This window comes from Rhineura floridana, chromosome 5 (genome assembly GCF_030035675.1).
Source record: "Rhineura floridana isolate rRhiFlo1 chromosome 5, rRhiFlo1.hap2, whole genome shotgun sequence".
Lineage (NCBI taxonomy): Eukaryota > Metazoa > Chordata > Lepidosauria > Squamata > Rhineuridae > Rhineura > Rhineura floridana.
Window position 1 is genome coordinate 59096380 of NC_084484.1, and position 20242 is coordinate 59116621.

Sequence of the window (20242 nt, forward strand, 5' to 3'; positions counted from 1 at the left end):
CTTCCAACCGGTTGTCGATTTGTAGGCACAGCCGAATCAGCCCAGGCAGATTCGTTGGGGGTGTAGTTCAGGCCAAATCATCCAAGATCTCAGCATTCAGTCCACTTCGGTACATAAACATCAGGGCTAAGTCATTATAACCAGTTTCCTGAGCCAGAATTTTAAAGGCATTGGTATACTCTGAAACAGTTCCTTTCCCTTGCTTCAAAGCACCCAATCACCTCGCCACAGTTTCAGCTCTTTGAGGGTCCTGAAACATCTCGGTCATGGCTTGCATAAATCTTCGATATCTTCCTAGCATGGCATCCTTTCTTACCAGATAGGGAGTGACCCACTTGGCAGCTTCCCCTTCCAATAGACTGATCACGAAGGCCACTTTGGCCGCATCACTAGGAAATTCTGCATTCCTAATGTCCAGATAGATTTCACATTGAGCCACGAAGGTAGAGAGTTGCTCACTCTGTCCCGCATATTTAGGTGGTAGTCCAATCGGGATCTTAACCACAGCGGCTGAAGGGGCTGTCCGCATTTGGTCTATTGTGGCTTTCAAGGTCTGATTGTCAGTTTTCAATGCCCTAACTGACGCCAACAAGGTTTGGACATCTGCCTGTAAATCTGCAACAGTAGTCCTCAGCTGTCGCACTTCCTCCACCTCAGAAGTGGGATTTGTCCCCCCTGCTGCTCCCTTTTCCATCTTGTCACGTTCAAGTGGTGAAAGCGTTGAGGGTTGGGTAGGTGGTTCTGTCAAACTGTCGTATCCAGGTTGGGACTCAGGAACCAGACCAGTTGGTGAAAGCAATTCAGTTTTTATTAAAGTAATATCCAGACAAAGACTATGCCTTCTCATGAAATTTCACTACAAAACATAACCTGCGACTTGAAAGAGAGTTGACAGAACAAGGAACCACTATTCCCCCTGTCCCTTAAGAAGGGGGCAATCAAGCGCGAATTCTCTCACTCCAGCTCAAAGTGCTCTCATCCACTCCCCTCCTCTCCCCCTTCTTTTGTTGTCTCTTTTGCTGTCTCCTTGTACGTGGTGAAGGAGGTGCTACTGCCCCCTCCCCTTCTGAGGACTCTGATTCAGGTATGGGGGAAAGCGGGGGGGGCAAGGCCTAAACCATCTGGCTGCTTCTCTTTGCTTTTCCCTGGATCAGGAGGAGGCTGGATTCCCCCTTGCCCTCCCTCCTTCTCCAACTGCTCTAAGCTCGAAGGGGGAGGGTGTGGGAAACTCCTGGGAAGGATATGTGTCTGTTGGACATTCAAGGTCTTTGCTGCCAGACAGTTCTATCTCTGAGATTCCCTCCCCCTCCTCTGCGTCTTCTTCACGCAGCTCTGGCCAAATGACCCCCTCCCTCTCTTCATCTTCTGAAACATCAGGGCCCCAATCCTGCATCCTGACACTTAGTCACTCAGTAGCACTGGAGTTGATTGTATCTGGGTGGACTCAGGAGTCAATTGTGGCAGCTGAAACTGCCTGGATGGCCTCTCTCATGTGCATTCACATTGAGGGTTCCTATATTTTCTCCATTGCGCATTAGCTATTCAGAGCCCTTATATGTCAGATGTTGTGTTCACCTAAGCTGTTAGAGAGTCTCCTACAGCAGTCGTCTGAACAGGCAGACTAAGATTGGAGCTCAAGACTTCTTGGGGATTGGAAGACATTAGGAAAATAAATGGAAGTGAATTGTCTTTACAACATTTCTTAAAACAATTATTCCTTAAACATTTATTTCTTATTTATACAAATTACACATATGTCTGGCTTCAGCTAGTAGATTAAAATCATATAAGTTGGGGTCAAAGTCCTGACTGGTTCAAGCACATAATGGCATACCCAATTATTACAGTGGCCTTATCCAACATATTTCTTATGTATTATAGCTCAGGTTTACATATCAGGCTTATACATCAGTATACATTGCAGTTTACAATTAATCTACCTTGAAGTAAATTAAAGTATGTTACATTAGTTCAGACTTATACATTATACAAGTTACATTGCAGTATTTGTGAAGTTATATTGCAAGGAATTACCAAACAGGTTACATAGTATATTTCTATATCTTATCCACAAAGAAATGGAATCATCTCACCCACAGTGATCTAAGTCAACGCACGCCTCGGACCTTCAGCGGCAAAGCAGGAACATTCAACCAAGTCTGAAAGACTGGTGAATTACTGTTGAAAAACTCCTTTTATAAGAGTGTTCAAGGCCCTGACCTTGCTCAACAGCTGTGACCTTGGCTATCTTATCAGCTGCTCCCTTTACCCAGCATCTCTGTGTGCCACCTGTCAGAGGCAGTGAGTGGGGCCAGCTAACCTTCCAACTAATCACTTTAACCAGAAGCAGGTGTTGTCCACACCATATAAGGAGTTTCCTCCTGTGGTGCAGCTCTTAGGAATTGTTATCTTCTTTGTATAAGCAAGAGTACATTGGCTAACTGCCCAGAACTAGACAACAAAAGGAGGAAAGAAAATCTTTTCCCAGTTTGAACTTTATAAGACTTGACTGTATACTATGAGGACATATAATGTTCTATACATTATGATTAATATATCTTAAGGAGTCTTAGAGGAGAAATGTAAATACATTAAACATGGGGTCAGTCCATAATACTGTTCTGTTCTTGTTTTAGAGAGGGAATAATATTATTGTCTAGCTTTCTGACTGATATGTCCTCTGAGCCTTCCATGATGACATAGTCTGAAACACTCTATTCATTGTGAGGGATTTGTCTGCTCTTTTCCTTGTGTGAGCTCAATTATTAAAAGGGGCACAAAAGTCAGAGTTAAGGCCATATCATTCTCACACCTTTCAGGATAAGTTCATAGTGCTGAATTATAAAATATATCATCCATTGGTTATCATCACCATACATAAGTGATAATCTTTCAGTTAACTGCAGGGATTAATCCAAAATGAATGGGTTTAAGTTGAATCAAGACTTTATGCCAAACATGAGCTTTTGAAGATTCAAAGTGACATTCAAAGGGTACAACATTTCTTAATTTCATTATCATATATGTGCAAACCAACTCTGTTGGGGCCATAGAGTTCATTGTTACTTATGAGCAGTATTCCTTTAACAATAACAAAGAAGAGGAGAAAAGGAGATGGGGCATATCTTTTTATCAGATTTGGCAAACCTGTTCTATTTGGCCCCATTTCTGAGTGTATAGCTGAAATGGTTCTGAAAAGTCCACCTCCCTTTGTGCTACTTAAATGAGATTGAGTGGAATGAAGAAGAGGGCTTCATCTGTGCCTGCAAGGATATTTATTTATTTTATTTTATTCGATTTATTAGTCGTCCATCTGGCTGGAAACCCAGCCACTCTGAGTGACGTACAAAATAAAGGCATATAAACATCAAACATAAAAGTATATAAACATCAAAAAACAAGCAACAAAACTAAACAACAAAGTAGAAGCTATCCCCCAAGCCACATAGCCCAACCCAAAGATCAGAAAGTCCTCCTAAAGAAGCTGCGTTTGAAGGGTGGAGGGTGGAGCAAGGCAGGTGGAAGCAGCCTCCCCTGATGGCAACAGAGTCTCTCTCCCCTCATATACTGATCATAAGGCACCATGCATATCCAGAGTGTAGTTCTTCTGATACCAAACCACCCTAGCTGTTCCCTAGAACCAGTGCTTTCCCTCTGCTGGCCCCTCCCTTTCCCCCAGGGCAAAGTGGGGAAAGCAGGAATCATTCCTGGGAATTTATTTTAAAAGGACGCATTCCTAATCAAATGTTGGGAGGTCCACCCATCTCCAATATATTAGTATTACTATTAGTAGTAGTATTATGCATTTCTCCCTACATCTGAGTCACAATGGGAACATATTATTATTATTATTATACCTTAAAAAGTGGGGGGATCCAGTGTGGTGTAGTGGTTAAGGTGTTGGACTATGACCTAGGAGACCAGGGTTCAATCCCCACACAGCCATGAAGCGCACTGGGTGACCTTGGGCCAGTCACTGCCTCTCAGCCTCATGAAAACCTTATTCATAAGGACGCCATAAGTCAGAATCGACTTGAAGGCAGTACATTTACATTTATTTTAAAATGTGTTGTGCCAGTAAGATTATATGTAATGCATCTTAGATTGGGGGGTGCCCATCATTGGACATGTCTGTATGGCAGCTGTTCATGCTTCCATTTCAGTAGGATATAACCCAAATTGCATAGGAAGATTATACTGAGTCAGACCATTGGTCCATCTAGTTCAGTATTGTCTACGCTGGCTGGCACCAACTCTCCAGAGCTTTAGGAAGGGGACATTCCCTACTCTACCCGGAGATACCAGGAATTGAATGTGGGACCTTTTGCATACACAGCAGATGCTCAGCCATTGAGCTATGGTCCTTCCCTAAGTTAAAGCATTTATTCTCCAGGGTGTCATCCACAATGAAGCCTCCTTTCATCTGCCAAGCAATGTTGTACTGGTATTTTTTACAAATGCAATTGCAGCTCACATGCCACACTGTTAGGAATACAACACTATACCTCCCTTGTTTATAATGCCATTCCCTGCTACATGCCACTTAGAAAGGCAGAAAAAAGTTAGAGGTTCTTAAGTCATGTGTACTATATCATCTGTCTTGATAACATAACTCTGTGGCATATTTCACTGTAATTAGTTCTAATTGTGCAGGAAATGGGTGGTGTTTGAAAAGTCACCTTTTTAAAAACTCAGATAAACTTATGCACACCTGCACACGCATAAATTATGTGAACATAATTAAAGGATGCACACCTGCACATTATTTGCACATAACTATTAAACGTTAAATAAATATTAAGTCTTTGAGGTTCCTTTCTTTTGACTGATGTTCCAAGCTGGGGTGGGTGGGGAAGAAACGGGTGGTGGAGAAATAATTCCTTGCAATTTGCAATGACCTTGCAAAAAACTGTCAGCTTCTATCCAAGGATGATGCAGAGCTCAGACCTATGTAATCCATAGTGGACTGAGAGAGAGAAACCTGGATGAAGCCTGGGAGGTTCAAAGGGAAGAAAGCAAATGCTGAGGAAAGCAAAGAGATTTGGGTTTTCCCTAGAAAAACAGATGCTTACTCCCTACAGAGCTTGGAAGTAACTAGTTACAAGTAACGAATTACTTGTAATTTATTACTTTTTTCAGTAACAAGTGGGTAACTTCATTACATTTTGCTAGTAATAAATGAGTAGTACCTTCATTACTTTTGAGGAGTAATTGTAATGTTTCCAGCATTACTTTTGCGCATTACTTGGGGGGAGCAGGGGAAGTCTTCTGCTCCTCTGATTTGTGAATAAAAATCATGTGCTTCAAATTGGGCTTCTGTACAGCGTTGTTCTTCCTTTGTGCTCTATGGGTGCGTTGGAGGCTATGAGGGAGGAGGTGGAGAGCGAGACAGGGTAGATCCCACCGTTAATGTGGGTTGTACGCAGGATTCTTCTGTACCAAGATAAAAATTCTGACATACTAAAGTTGCCTCACATGGGGACAATGGGGCATGCAAGATACAACTATGAATCTCACCTGAAGTATTAGCAGCATGCAGACATGGACCGTAAGAATAAAACCATCATTTTGTAGTGTGAATGAAATTGCATCTAAGTGGACCGTCAATAGAGTGCTGAAGACCCAGTTTCAGATGTCTGCTCAGCCTTGAAGCTCACTTTGGTTTGACACTATAAAAGAGTCAGGATAAAATGGGAGGAAGATAACTATATGTGCCATGCTGAGCTTCTTGGATATAATAAAATATATTGCATAAATAGAGCAAAGGGCTACTATATTTCTAAAGATGTTCCACATCTTTTGAGTGTAAGGTAACAGAAATTATTTAATGGTGCAGTTTTGTACTAACTATTCCAAAGAGAGGTGGCAAAAATCCAGAATGTATGAGATGAAAGCCAAGACCAAGATTGCAGCCAAGATTATCATAATATTAGGAATATCCAGTTAGTCACTGAAAATGAGGTTATCCATGTCAGTACTGTCTGTGAGACTCAATCAGCAAATGGACAATAAATGGGAACCTAGTTCACTGGTTAAAACTGAATGCCCTATTAAATTTGTAAGGCTGTGATTTTTATTTCACAAGTTAGCATACTAGCAAAACCCATATTTTTCTACCACCTTCAGAAGGCAATGACTGAGAGGTAAAGTATCAATGGAACATTCATCTACATGCAGCGGTGTCAAAACATGCCAACAACATATCACAATGGTGTCTTAGAAAGCCTGCAGCTGTTCTTGCAGTTTGCTAGATGTACAATTCTGTAACTAACTACAGATGATTCCAGGGATCCTAACATGTAATGTCTGTTTCTGCAGGAAAAGGGGAGGAGACCAATGGTAAAGGAGATGATGGGAAGGAAGTGAATTAATTCCTACGTGAAAAAGATTCCTTTGAGTAGGATTCTTCTGTGTTTTAATAATTCTCTGACTTTATAGCATACTTAACAAAGTGTTAGTACATCTTGTAGATTGAAAATATCCATATTACTATAGGCTTACCTCTACTTGTTAATGCTTTCCAATTTGGACACACGACAAGAATGCATGTGACACTTTTTCAAAGTGTTGATTGAGCTCCTGTTTTAAAAGTCAGAGTATAAAATAAACATCTCTGCCCTTCCTTCCAACAGGCAGCACAGAGATCTGCTCTCCGGGTACTATCTGACAGGTACATTTTGTCATTTTTATGAACTATAAATTGCTTTATGAAACACTGAGTCCAATTTATTGTGGCATATAAGTCATAATCGAATTTTGTCCCCAAAGAATCTCTGAACTGGGATGCTAAACATTTTGGAATGCTTGAATTTGTCATCCGTGCACGGAGTTTATTACTGGGGGGGAAGGATCACAGTCTTGCTGTATTTCATATGGGGTATGCAGAATCCCTTGTTGTGGCATGAAATGAGAGATATGAAACTGCATGAATGATGTAGTAAATTTTGAGCTTTAGCATTTTTTAGATGTATCTGGGCTCATTTCTCAGCAGTAAGTACACCATTTATTTCAAGTTCTTTTGACTTTTCTTCTTTGTTAAAAAACTTGGAAAATTCTCTAGGCTTTTCCCCTTATAAAATGTATTTTATTCAAAATGATATGAGATTCATTCTTTTATTTGCAGTTCTTTATACTTGCGCAGACAGTAATGCTTATGTTAATTACTCTGAGTTTGCTAAATCTTTACTTAGGCAAAGTATCTATTGAAATCTGTGAGACGTTATCATTTTCCTCAGTAAGGAAGACATACAGGAATGAGGTTGAAAGCCACAGTGCATTTTTACCTTAAAGAAATCTTAATGAAAATAGATAGCTAGAACTGTAAAGGCCGCCTTCTAGCATAGCCTTGATTTTATTTTAGTTTTAGGGAAGAAGGAATTTATTTTGGATGTATATTTTATAGCACTTCTTTTAAAAAAACCAACTAAAAAAGCCCACTAAAACAAAACAACAAAACAGCCTACTAGATTGATATTTACCCACAAATGAGATACTGTGTCATATAGGCTGACACAAAGCAAATTTCTCCATGCCTTCTTGGCAGGCATCTCAGCCCTTCTGGCCCAGACTTCCCCGCCTCCCTGAGAATAAGCAGTAATTGACTTTGTAAGGCAACTCAGACTGCTTCTCCAGAGCAGAACCTGCCACTTAGGATGAATTATATGTTGTGCATGGGTGAATAGCATTTCTTTATGGTCTGAGGCTGAGACCATCAAAACTGTCCCACCTCCACTGACAAGCCCTGTCCTGTTTAGAGGGGAAAGGGTGCTGGGAGACAAAGGAAGACAGGCATTTGTGATAAATATATGTAACGCAGAACAGGAAGAAAAGACACAACCATACCTCAAACCTGAATGCATAGAAGCCAGGTCCCATTTGGTCTCAAGTTCTGTCTGTTCTCTGATAGTATGAGAAACATGGCTGCACAAAATTAGCTAAAAGACCTTAAATCAACACTATCTTAAAGTAAAGGTAAAGGTGTCCCCGCACTTGTAGTGCGAGTCGTTTCCGACTCTTAGGGTGATGTCTTGCGACGTTTACTAGGCAGACCGTATGTATGGGGTGGGTTTGCCAGTTCCTTCCCCAGCCTTCTTTACCCCCCAGCATATGCCGGGTACTCATTTTACCGACCGCGGATGGATGGAAGGCTGAGTGGACCTCAACCCTTTTACCGGAGATTCGACTTCTTCCTTCCGGTGGAATCGAACTCCAGCTGTGAGCAGAGCTTTCGGCTGTGTTACCGCTGCTTACCACTCTGCGCCACGGAGGGTCTATTACTATCTTGCTAACACTATCTTTAAAAAGCCAAATAATCTACATAGAACTGCTGGGTAAGGATGACCTCTGGAGGATTTGGAATATGGTGTCATCTGTAAACACAATCTTGATACAACAAATATGTTGATGAGAGTGGCCTAGTAGACCTCGGATGATGTGGGAGCTGCCTGTTCTTGATGGGGTCACACACTGTAAAGCAGGGCAGAACTTCAGGCCTGGAGGCTGAATGCAGCCCTCTAGGCCTCTCTACCTGGCTCTTGGGACTCTTGCAAGGCCATATCCCCTCCTTAGCCACATCCCCTCACCACCCTTACTTCACATTCTCCTTGAGTGTTTTTGCCTGGCTGGAATGTGTCCTTGAGCTCTGATAATGCCTCTTGCTTGCCTGGATGAAGAGTATGTCAAACCAGCCTACTGTAAAAAGGTAACATTTACATGGGTTGCTCCATCCATGTTTGCTTCATCTGGGCCCATCCAATACTGGCACATGACCCTCAGAACTGAGAAGGAAATGAGGCCCTTGGACTGAAAAAGTTTTCCCACCCCTACTCTAACGTAGCTTGGTGATGCTATTATACTGGGCTTCATTCAGATAAAACGTTTGACTGGGAATGCCTGTGACTAGTTCTGATTTTTTTGCTAACTGCACCCTTCCTAGTTGGGAGATGGTGACTTGGCCACTATCAAATGTACTGTGCTTCCCATTTGGACTGTTATAATACACTATACCTGGTAAGACTATGTTTAAAGAGAAACCTCAGAGGGTCCAGACTGTGGTAACCTACTTATTGATAGGTGCAACCCACAGGGAGCATGTTGTATCAGTTCGGAAGAAAATCCACGAGCTTCTAGGCAATTCATTTTTTTAATTTATAATAATACAAAAGAAAAGAGCAATCCGACCAAGTTTAGCTCAATCCAAAGTGCTGGTTTTAACCTTTAAAGCCTTAGTGCGATAGGATAGAACATATGATAGAACATGTGGCTTGATGCAAAAGGTCTCTGGTTCAATCCCTGGCATCCCCAGGTAGGGGTTGGAATGTCCTATGTCTGAAACCCTGTTGAACCACTGCCAGTAGACAGTTCTGAGCTAGATGAGAGCCAGTGTGATGTAGTAGTTAGACTGTTGCACTAGGATGTGGGAAACCAGGGGTTGTGTTCAATGTAGCACTAAGCAGATTGTTCCATCAGCACAAGGATTTCTCCTTGTGCAATGGCATGATCTCCCCCTCTCTTCCTCCCACACCCCCCCAAATCTGATCTGAGGGTTCCCCACCCTCCATAGCAGTGTGGGGCACAAATAGGGGGAGGAGAGGGGAGAATCCAGTTGTGCTAGCCATTGTGCTAGTGAGATGAATATTGCCCCAAGGTTCAAATCCCCACTCAGCCATGAAGCTCACTGGATGACTTTGGGCCAATCACAGTTTCTCAGCCTAATCTAACAGGGTTGTTGCAAGGATAAAATGGAAAGATGGGAGAGCATGTATGCCACCATGAGCTTCTTGGAGGAAAAATGTAAAACAAATGTAATTCATTAATCAACATATCAATCAGTCAATCTGACTCAGGAGAAAGCAGCTTCCCATGTTCCTGTTGTGTTGCCCCTTGTATTATGCAACAAAGCTAGAGTTTTGCCACTTGAGTTATGTACTTAGTTCTTGCTTTCTGCTAGTGATAGTCTGGATTGTGTGAGGGTGTTCATTTTGGCATCATGTATTCACACACACCCCAAATCTGCTCCACAAATTTGAGGGGTGCTGAGGGAAAGGAGAGGGAGAAATCCCTTTGCACAGGTGGAAGTCCTTGCACTAACAGGAATACATTGTTGGATACAACCCACAGTTCTTAACTCTAAAACTATACCAAAATACAGTACAGATTAAATGCAGATTGAAACAAAAACTGGACAGAATGGACTTATGAATGAACACATGTGAAACTGATACAGACCAGAAATAGCCCATCCCTACCTCTGAGCAGTAGTTGATCAGCAAGGGTTTCTAATTATTCATTGTTTAAAATAGCAACAAAAAGCCACAGTAAAATGCTCCGAGTCCTACAAAGAACTGATGGAAATTCCAGATAACAGAGTGATCATAGCCCCCTTCATGCATATAATGTATGAAGGGGGTTCATGGGATTGAAGGGCTGGTGAAGATCCTGCCCCAGTGACACACAGCTTCCCTGGCCCCATTGTCTATGCATTAGGCATGCCATGGGTGCCTGCAGAGAAAAGCCTATGTATGTAGATCCTCAGGAGCTGGAACCCCCTGCACAATCTACACGTATGAGCTTTCCTCGTGAAGACTTCTAAGCCTAAAGTGTAGGTGAAGAGGGTGGGGAAGGTACACATTGTCAGTGGTGGGGCTGACAGTGCTGCCCTGTTGCTCCTTTAATGGTGTATACCCCTTCACATGCATAATGGGTGAAGACTACTTGCATTTCTAAAGATTCAACTTGAGCTCAAAACCCCAGTACAGTACTGTAAATTGTTTGCTATTGTAGGCTGTCATGACTGTACAGTCATAAGAATATTTAATGATTATACATTCCCATCTTTTGCCTGTTTATTTTCCATGGTCTTCAGGGAGACCTATGTAGGCAGTCCAGAATTAATGTGTGTGAACCAGAGGAGGCTGTTGGCATCCAGGAATGACCTCTCTGTATTTTAGTGAGACGACAAGACATAGCATCTCATGGTGTGTAAAATATGCAAAGTACCATGGAGAGGAAGAGAGCATATGTGTGCAGAATGTGAATTGCCTCAGCATATGATTAACCTCACTGGCTACGTATTAAATAGAAGATAACTGTGATCAAAAATGAATTTGTGCAATTTATCAAGCTGAGCCACTGTGCATTTTGCAGTGAGGCAGGAAGTCAATTCCAAAATCTAGGGCAAACAGAGCAATAGGAAATTGCAGAGACTAAGAAGTTAATCATACCTTTCAACTGCTTTCATCATTTTTGAAAGACAGTCAGTAGAGCCCTTGCAGGAATGCTTCACAGCAGCTGATCAGAATATAATTCTTTCAGCAAGTCTTTAAATATCATTTGTGATCACTCAAAACTTAATAGAGTTTTTCACTTAATGTCATTTGATGTGTGATTTTTTTTTTAAAAAGTATCTGAAATATAAATGAATAGGCCACAAACATATTTACAAGAAAAACAAGCATTAACACTGTAGTATCTAGAAGCCCTAAATATTGTGGGATGAAATAAACAGTGCATGTAACAATCTTGGAAAGATCAACTTGGAATTGGGAAACCACTGTATGTCTATGACCCTTTGAAACATTTTCCAGTTACTTATCTCTTGAAAATCACAAAAGTATTTAATGGTACTATACATTTAATGTAATGTGCACTCAGTGATGTCAGAGCAGCATCATGTTCTGTAGTGTATTGATGTGGTTGTTGGTACCCTCAGTCTAAAACTTGAACCTAACGCAGCAAGTCTTGGGATCAAGCTGTAAAAGTGTTGTCAACACTTGCTGTGAATGCTTGACTCATGTGCATGAAAAACCATTTGGTTTGTTAATGAAGACAAATATTTCTGTTTTGCATTGCCTTTGGGCAGTGAGAAAGCAATAAGACACAAATTATTTTCAACTTTTGTAATGGCTCCAAGTAGCTGTAACTCCATCTGTTGATGAGGGCAGTTCTTCCATTAGATTGTTTATTGTGGTGATAGTTTCTTCAAAGAACAGAGATGGGATAGAAGGAATGTATTACAAATTATGTATTTACAGTATTGTCATTCAGATCTGACCTAGCAGTTCAGCACTTGTGTCCTGTAGAAAGTGGTATCATAAGCAGACTCTGATGTCGCCACTGTAATGTGAATTTTGACAGCCTTTGAAAGAGTTCTTCATCAAGTGATTCCCCCTCACTCCTCCTCCATGCAGAGAGTGTGTTAACTTACATAATCAGCTATGTAAAGGTGAAGTTAACAGAACATTTTGTATGAACACCAGGAATTAAATGTTTCATAAGGGAAAAAAAGGATGTTAAGGATACAGTGAACAAGGGGATACCAAAAGGTGCAAAATAAACAGAATAGTTGATATCTTAACTAAGAAGTTAAAAACTCATGTGGGCCTTAGGATACTCTAATTCATTAGAATTCGTATTTCTGGAACCATTCTTGTTGGAAATTATGGCCCTCACTGTTCTTTGGGTATGAATGAAGTTTAATCACCTTAAGTTATCTCTTTATTTTACTAGCAATAACTACATTAAATTTTACTTTTGTAGTCCCTTTAGTACCGCTCCCTATGTGTGTGTGTGTGTGTTGTATTTTATGTATTTTAATTGTATTTTATCTATTTTAATTTATTTTAATGGTTTTGTGATTTTACTGTTTACAATTTTATTACGTACGTGTTTGATTTTATTTTTGTAAGCCACCCTGAGAGCCCTATTATAGGGTAGAAGGGCAGGATAGAAATATTTTAAAATTAAAAAAAATAAAGTACCTAATCCTGATCTTCTCTGCCAAATAAGCAAACTCTTACTTCTTACTGCAAGCAAACAAACATGCTTCTTTATTGCTGACTGAAAATGAAACAGAAAAGCAGAGCAAAGGAAATGCCAAGGGGTGGAGTCTAACTCACCCATAAATCAAGTTCTAACATTGAACTCTTCAAGGGTCACATACAGGCTGTTTTTTTCTTTTAAGTAATTATCTCTTAAGTCATTATAGGGTGACTGTGATCATGAAAAATCCACCCTCAGTCAGAGTAAGTTGAGTCAGATGAGGCTTTTTTGTGCACTCACCCTGTCCTATTCACTGAATTTTTCAGAGGGTCCTATTTTTAAATTGCTCCTGTTCTTAAAACAAACTGTCATTCTTTAAATAGAGACTGTCCTTGCCATGTCACAAATTCAAAAGGCAATTAAAAAAAACCTAGTGGGGACAAAGCACAGGTCTGGAGGGGGCAGTGCACCTCTTTGCTCCGCCATGGCTACAGGGCTGCCTGAAGTTAGTCAGCCACCACACTCTCAATCACCTTGCCCAAGAAATGCATATTGCTGCCCTGGGCTGCTGCTGGGAGGAAGGGCGGGATATAAATTTATTTATTTATTTATTTATTTATTATTAAATTTGTTAGTCGCCCATCTGGCTGGTTGTCCAGCCACTCTGGGCGACGTACAAGATAAAACAGTATATAAAACAATTAAAATTTAAAAACAATAAAAAGCTAGCCTATCTCAAACGCCTGCCTAAAAAGCCAAGTCTTCAGGGTCCTGCGGAAGCTCATTATACACGGGGCATGGCGTAGATCACCTGGGAGAGAGTTCCAGAGGGTGGGGCCACTATTGAGAACAAACAAATAAACAAATAAACAAATAAACAAACAAACAAACAAATAAATAAATAAATAAGACTCCATGGTGATTATCTCAAACCTTACTACAGGGAAGTCCTCTTAAGGAAGGGATTCACCACTGCATTATTCCATGTAGCAGGCATAATCCACTCCCTCAGTGAGGCATTAATAACTCCCTGGACCCACTGAGTCAACCTGGCAAGAGTCAAGAGAGCACAGACCCCTCTACCTGTCCACATCCTTCAGGCCCCAGTAACTTAAATTGATCTCACAAACTTGGAGCAGATAGTGCTCTACGCATCTCTGCATGACCTGCATCAACTGTGGCATCCATTTCAAAGTGGATATTATTGACTATGCCCTTGCAGTGCTTCCTGAAACTCTCACAGTGAGTAGCAAAATGAATTTCTGTTCCCTCTTCAGGGCTGAATCTCAACAGTCCATTCACCATTTGGAAAAGCTCTAGTGACCAATTCACTGAACAATAAAGGTAGAGAAATAATCTTCTTTTGCTGTCGCCACTGCTCAATGATAGCCCCAATTATGCATTTCACCCGTGTTCAGTCATATTCATTCCGAGCCTTGTGCCACCTGTGCTCTCCCTGTTGATCAACCTGCTTCATAACCTGTAGGTTCTCAGAAAATAAAGGAGTCCTCTGTGCTCCCCATGGCCAAAAAGAGCACCTATGAGCAATCAGGTTGATAGCCCTCCCCATCTTGCCATTCCATAGTGAGAAGGAGCACGGCAGGACCACATGACTTGCAGCCGGAAGATCCCCCCGAGAACGTTCAAGAATGCTTCAGATTCCATAAGTTGGTTGGTCCCAATAAAAGAATTGCCCAACTGTGGATTTTGGAGTCCCTCTCAACTTCCTAAGTGATAGATGCCATTGATATTAAGCAGAATTAAGTACTGGTCCATCAGAAATCCTATTTATACAGCCATGAGAGTGGCTGAATACTATAGCCAGCGTGGATTTTTCACATTCCGCAATGTTAAATTGAAAATAACCCCATGCCATTCTGATGCTTCCCATAAGCTCATTTCAGTACAAAACCTTACAAAACTTATAGTCCTGATCTCAGAAGCACTTGCTTAACAACCCTCTACATTTTCATGGCAATACAAAAATAGTCAGAGAGAATAGAGAGTTCAAAGTCTAAAAAGAGAGAAGAAAACCCCAGAGACCTTTTGGATATTTTCTGTCAGAGTTCTCATAATCTGTTGAAATTCATTAAAAATCAGCCATGTTCACAGAGTACCTGTTACTGACCTTGCCCTATACTCTGACCTTCATCTTCTGCAGTTTAAAAGTTTAAAAAATGCCTGGCTGATTTTTAATTAATTTAAGAAATTCTGGCTGGAACTCAATGATAATGTCAGGCATGCTCAGTAAGAACTGTCAGTGTTCCAAAAACCAGATTCACAGCTGCCGGGCTTGCCTAATCAGGGGGCCACACCCACATCAGACTTTGATTTCACTTGAGACTCATGGCTTCCCCCAAAGAACCCTGGGAAGTGTAGTTTGTAAAGGGTGCTGAGAGGAGACTCCTATTCCACTGACAGAGCTCCAGTGGCCAGACTGGTTTATCAGTCAGCCACTCTAATTGAAGCTCTGTGAGGGGAACAAGGCGTCTCCTAGCAACGTTCAGCACCCTTCACTAACTACACTTCCCAGGTTCCTAACTACACAGCAAGTGGATTGGACTGTAAAACCAACCCAAATTGTTTGCATTTTGATCAATTTGTAGGGCAGTCCAATATCTCAGAGAGGAGGTGAGGTCTCCTGCTCCCCTGGTACATTCACTATAGCTGCCCAGTTTCCCTGCTTTTTAAAGTTTGATAGAAATATCTGTGGGCTATAGGTACATTTTTAAACTGCAAAGTTTTTTTCCTATTAGTGAATTAGATTACTCTTGTTTTCATGAAGGCTTTAGCTAACAGATTTGTTTTAAATGTGAGAATACCAAGCAAAGTCAAAATTACTCACTTCAGATAGGGTGTTTTATAGTTGTATTTCCGGTATTATTTAAACCTTATTCATGCATGATACAGCTTGACTTCTCTTTTTTATGTTTTTGTGGAAATAATTGAACATTGAAAAGGTTGAGTTTTATTATATGAGTTACTTTGTTTTCTGCACAATAATGTTTTTCTACTGTATGGATGCATTTAATTTTCCTGTTCATAGAAACATATCTGCACAAACATGAAATTCATAAATTACACTTCCTCCTTATTGACTGCCACAATAGGCCATAATTTTTATAAATGAACAAATAGTCTGTCAAAATATATTGATTGTAAACAATTCTGGAGGATTGTTACCAGGAAATTCATCAAGAGATGCAAAGCAAATCAGACACTTCCTGACTGCCATTAAAATTGCTTCCTTTTGTGGAGGAAAATACAGCTAGGAGAGGGAGGATTGGAGGAAGTTCCTGTCAACGAGTGAGATGGCTCTTTTGTATAACTGCATAAAGGGTTATTTCTTGCATTGCCATGTAATCCTGCCCTTTATTTATTCTGCTTCCTACTTTTTGAAATGCACCATAGGGGAAGTAGAAGAAACTGTAATGTTTATTAAAGCTGCCTTAATGGTGCTGAGTTTTATGATCCCCATGGTGAATCTTATTTCCAAGACTTCCTTTTCCATTTTCCTTCATTTCCAAAAGCTTTGCTCCTTTGACTGTGTTTCATATTTCCTAAGGTAAGTGCTTTCCTCCACCGGCGCCTTTATACCCTTCTGATTCTACTTATCCCTTCCACACTCTGTCCTCTCCCTCTTTCTCCAACACAAAGCACCAGTAAACTGTTCCACAGAATGCTCCTTTCATAACCTTGAAACTCCTGGGACCCTTGGGCCTTGCATAAAGTGCAGCTTTAGACAAATAAACTAGCCTATCTCATTAAGTTTACCTCTTAGGAATAAGTCAGCTCCTTATTGAAAGGTTAATATGCCCTGCAAGCCTGGTGTGCTCAGACCTGTTTCCTTCCCCCCCACACACACACACACTCACATATTTATAAGTAGTGGCTGTGTGAATATGAAGCATGATCCAGTTAAAGTTGAGCACTTTTAATTCCCAATGATTTCAGTGTGACCATTAAACATTTGTTTATATGGTGCATTCCTATGCATATTTTCCTGAAAATAAGCCTTATTGAGTCCAGTGGTCTCACTCCCAGGTGTGTAGCATTACAGCCTAAATCTCTCTCACTGAAATGAATGAAAATTAATAGTGCTCAGCTTTGCTTGGAGAATACCTTGGTATATGTCATAATATTTGCTTGAGCCAGTTACAGCATTTTCCTCTATACATCTGCAAATTATTCTATTTCTTGATCTGCAAAATATTCTCCTAGTGGTTAGTGTGCCTAGATTCTAAAATAGCTTTTCTGATATGTGTGGTCTAGATAAGAGCAGGCAATTAGCTTTGTGAATCATTACAGACTATTATTACAGATTTTCAGAGGCAGCTTCATATTCATATTAAAAAGCACCATAGATGGAGGAGACCTTTACTTTTAACCCTCATGCAGACTTGTGGGGCACTTTTTAGTCCCAGGTACACTTTGCATTGTGTAATTTTCACATAAGTAGACCTACAGGAATGTTCTTCTAGAACACTGTCACAAATGTTAATCTGTACAAATCTGTACAAATTTCAGCCAGTTACCGCTTACCATTTTCCTTCAAATACTGACTGTAAGAACATGAGAAGAACCATACTGGATCAGTCCAAAAGTCCATCTCGTCCAACATTTTGTTTCTCTAAGTAGTCAGACAGACGCTTCTGCAAAGCCCACAATGAAGGCAGTAGCCCTCCCCTACTCTTGTCCCCCAACAACATGTCAGTGGCATATTGCCTCTGAAGATGGAGGTTCAGTGAGCTATACGGCAAATAGATAAGAACATAACAGATAAGAATATGTGAAAGATCAAAGATCATTCCTTGGAGTGAGGATGTAAAATTTCAATTGCTAGTTTATACATGTCAACAAAATACTATATAGATATAGATAAAAATATACACTATAATAATGAATAGAAGATATATACAAAGAATAAAATGGCAAGCTTAATTTGTTTTGCTGAAGCTTATGATTCACCAAATGCACTTTGTATGCCAGTGCAGAGAAATAACTATGTTAAAAAAAATATTCCTTTTTAGAAATTGAATTCGGCTCACGTATTAACTGTAGACTTCTAAAATGAGCAACATATGTTTTCAGAAGCAAGATATAAACCACTGGGAAAGATTTGTTCTGCACCTGTTCTGGACTTTTCAAAAGATAATATTTTTGAACCTCAGTTTATTAACATGATTTTTGTAGCTCAATTTATTAACACAATATTTTCCTAGTTGACATCAGACAGGCGCCTTCGCTGTATTCTTTTCAGCACCTGCTTAAAACTTTTTTGTTAGGCAAGCCTATCCAGTTTAGGCAAGTCTATCCAGACACATAGATCTTTTTAGTTTGTTGTTTGTTTTAATTGTTTTGAAAATGTTTTTAATTACTTGCTTTTAACTGTTTCATTTTGTAAACTATTTAGAGGTTTTTACAGTCAAGTGGTATATAGATTTTGTTAAATAAAATAAATAAAATAGTTAATCTTTAAAATACTGCTACTATCAATTGTACAACATGCCAGAAATTCCATTTTCACAACCTAATAAACTACTTACTATGTTTCCATAGGATCAGGACTGCGCTTAATTGCAGTCCATTCTCCTGTTTGCCATTTGAACTGTAATGGCATTTTCAAATATTTAGAGAGCAAAGAAAACACATTTGGAAAGTTTTATCCCATGAAATCATCTACGTTATTTGCAATTGGATACATTGCCTTGCTTCATTCCATATCTAAAATTAGTAGTTTTCAAACTACTGTTTCAGGGAGCCATTAGGATTAGGCCTGCAAGGTCTCCAGATTTCACCCGAAGACACCGGTTTTGGATGGTCCTCTCCAGGTCTCCTGGTGAGTCATCTTACTCTCCAGACTCTTAGCTTTCATATATAAAAAAAATAAGTTTCTAGGTGGTCTGGTTCAAAAGATATAAACCAAAATGTCAGCCACCCCACCCCTCTGCAACTACTGTTAGTACCGACTGCTCTAATCCCTGCCCTTTCAGGTTTTTAGCCAGTAAGTGAAATCAGGGTTTTGATTGACAAGATTTGTTAACCCCCAGGCATTACCTAAATCCCATTTCAAGTTCTGAGAACAGTTTCCTTTTCCTGCTTGTCTCAGTCAGGAATTCAGTAAATATATAGCTTTCAGCAACATAAAAAGTACTTTCTCTGTACAGGATTTGGACTTGTTTAGGATTGCACTACAATAGAAGATCACAGCAGGATCTTGATGAGCATACACAGTAAACAATTTTAGTTATAATTATAATAAAAGTGTCTATGCAGGGTTTTTTACTTGCAGAAAATGGCATATTATACATTTTATATTTCAAATAATTTTTGAACAGGTTTTAAAAAGTATACATGCTGCAGTGTTAATACTTTTCTAATTAAGGAGTCAAACAAGTTTAAATTTTACTGGACTGTTGAAGAGGGCAGTTTATTTGTCTTCTTCATAACCTGTTTTGAAAACAATATGAAGCTTTTCTGGGAGTAAAGCTGCATTGCTCATTCCATATACCTGGGAGTTAACCCCATGGAATTCAATAGGACTTACTTTTGAGTAGACATGGTTAGGATTGTGCTGAAAATTAATGGGACTTTTCAGTGAACACTGAAAAGATTGTGTTGTAAATCTTTCTCTCCCCCTCCAATCCTTTTTTTTAAAGCAGGCAGGGCTTACTTAGGTGTCACTGCTTTTATTTGGCAGGAAACTAATACTTTTTAAAAGAATGTTCTACAATGGCCAACTGGTTTTAACAATAAACTATTATATGGGGTGTATCTATTCTTACATCTTCAGTGTGTGTGTATATAGAATATTTCCAACAACCCTGTGAGGTAGGGTTGGAAGCCAAAGCAGCTCACAACAAGAAATAAAGTCATTTAAAATCTGTTAACCATAAGACAAGTATAAAACAGTTGCAAAACAGATTAAAGTGGCATGATTCTGAATTTTGGATTGGTGAGTGAACTTCCTTATCACTGAATTGCAGTCCTATGCATGCTTCCCTGTTTGAGTAAACCCCATTGGGACTTGCTTCTGAGTAAACATGCATAGGATTGCACTATAAATATCTTTAAAGGTAAAGGTATCCCTGCACTTATAGTGCGAGTCGTTTCCAACTCTTAGGGTGACGTCTTGCGACGTTTACAAGGCAGACCATATATATGGGGTGGGATTGCCAGTTTCTTCCCTGGCCTTTCTTTACCCCCCAGCATATGCCGGGTACTCATTTTACCGACCCTGGATGGATGGAAGGCTGAGTGGACCTTGACCCCTTTTACCGGAGATTCGACTTCCTCCTTCCATTAGAATCGAACTCCGGCCGTGAGCAGAGCTTCGGCTGCGTTATCGCCGCTTACCACTCTGCGCCACGGAGGGTCATCATAATTATCTTTACAGGTTGTGTAAATGATAAACATCTTTAACATTCATGCTTATATAAATATTTCTTCATTCTATGTCTTGATATGTATCTGATTTCACACT

The 20242-nt window shown here is 40.1% G+C and overlaps 1 protein-coding gene across 1 annotated transcript in view; it reads left to right on the forward strand.

Annotated features, from left to right (window-relative positions):
* Positions 1–20242, forward strand: part of AFF3 (ALF transcription elongation factor 3) — a 424912-nt gene that overhangs the window by 335783 nt on the left and 68887 nt on the right. Inside the window, exon 10 of the mRNA XM_061626864.1 lies at positions 6633–6670. Within this exon, the coding sequence (XP_061482848.1) occupies positions 6633–6670 (38 nt within the window). The remainder of the gene's footprint in view (positions 1–6632; positions 6671–20242) is intronic.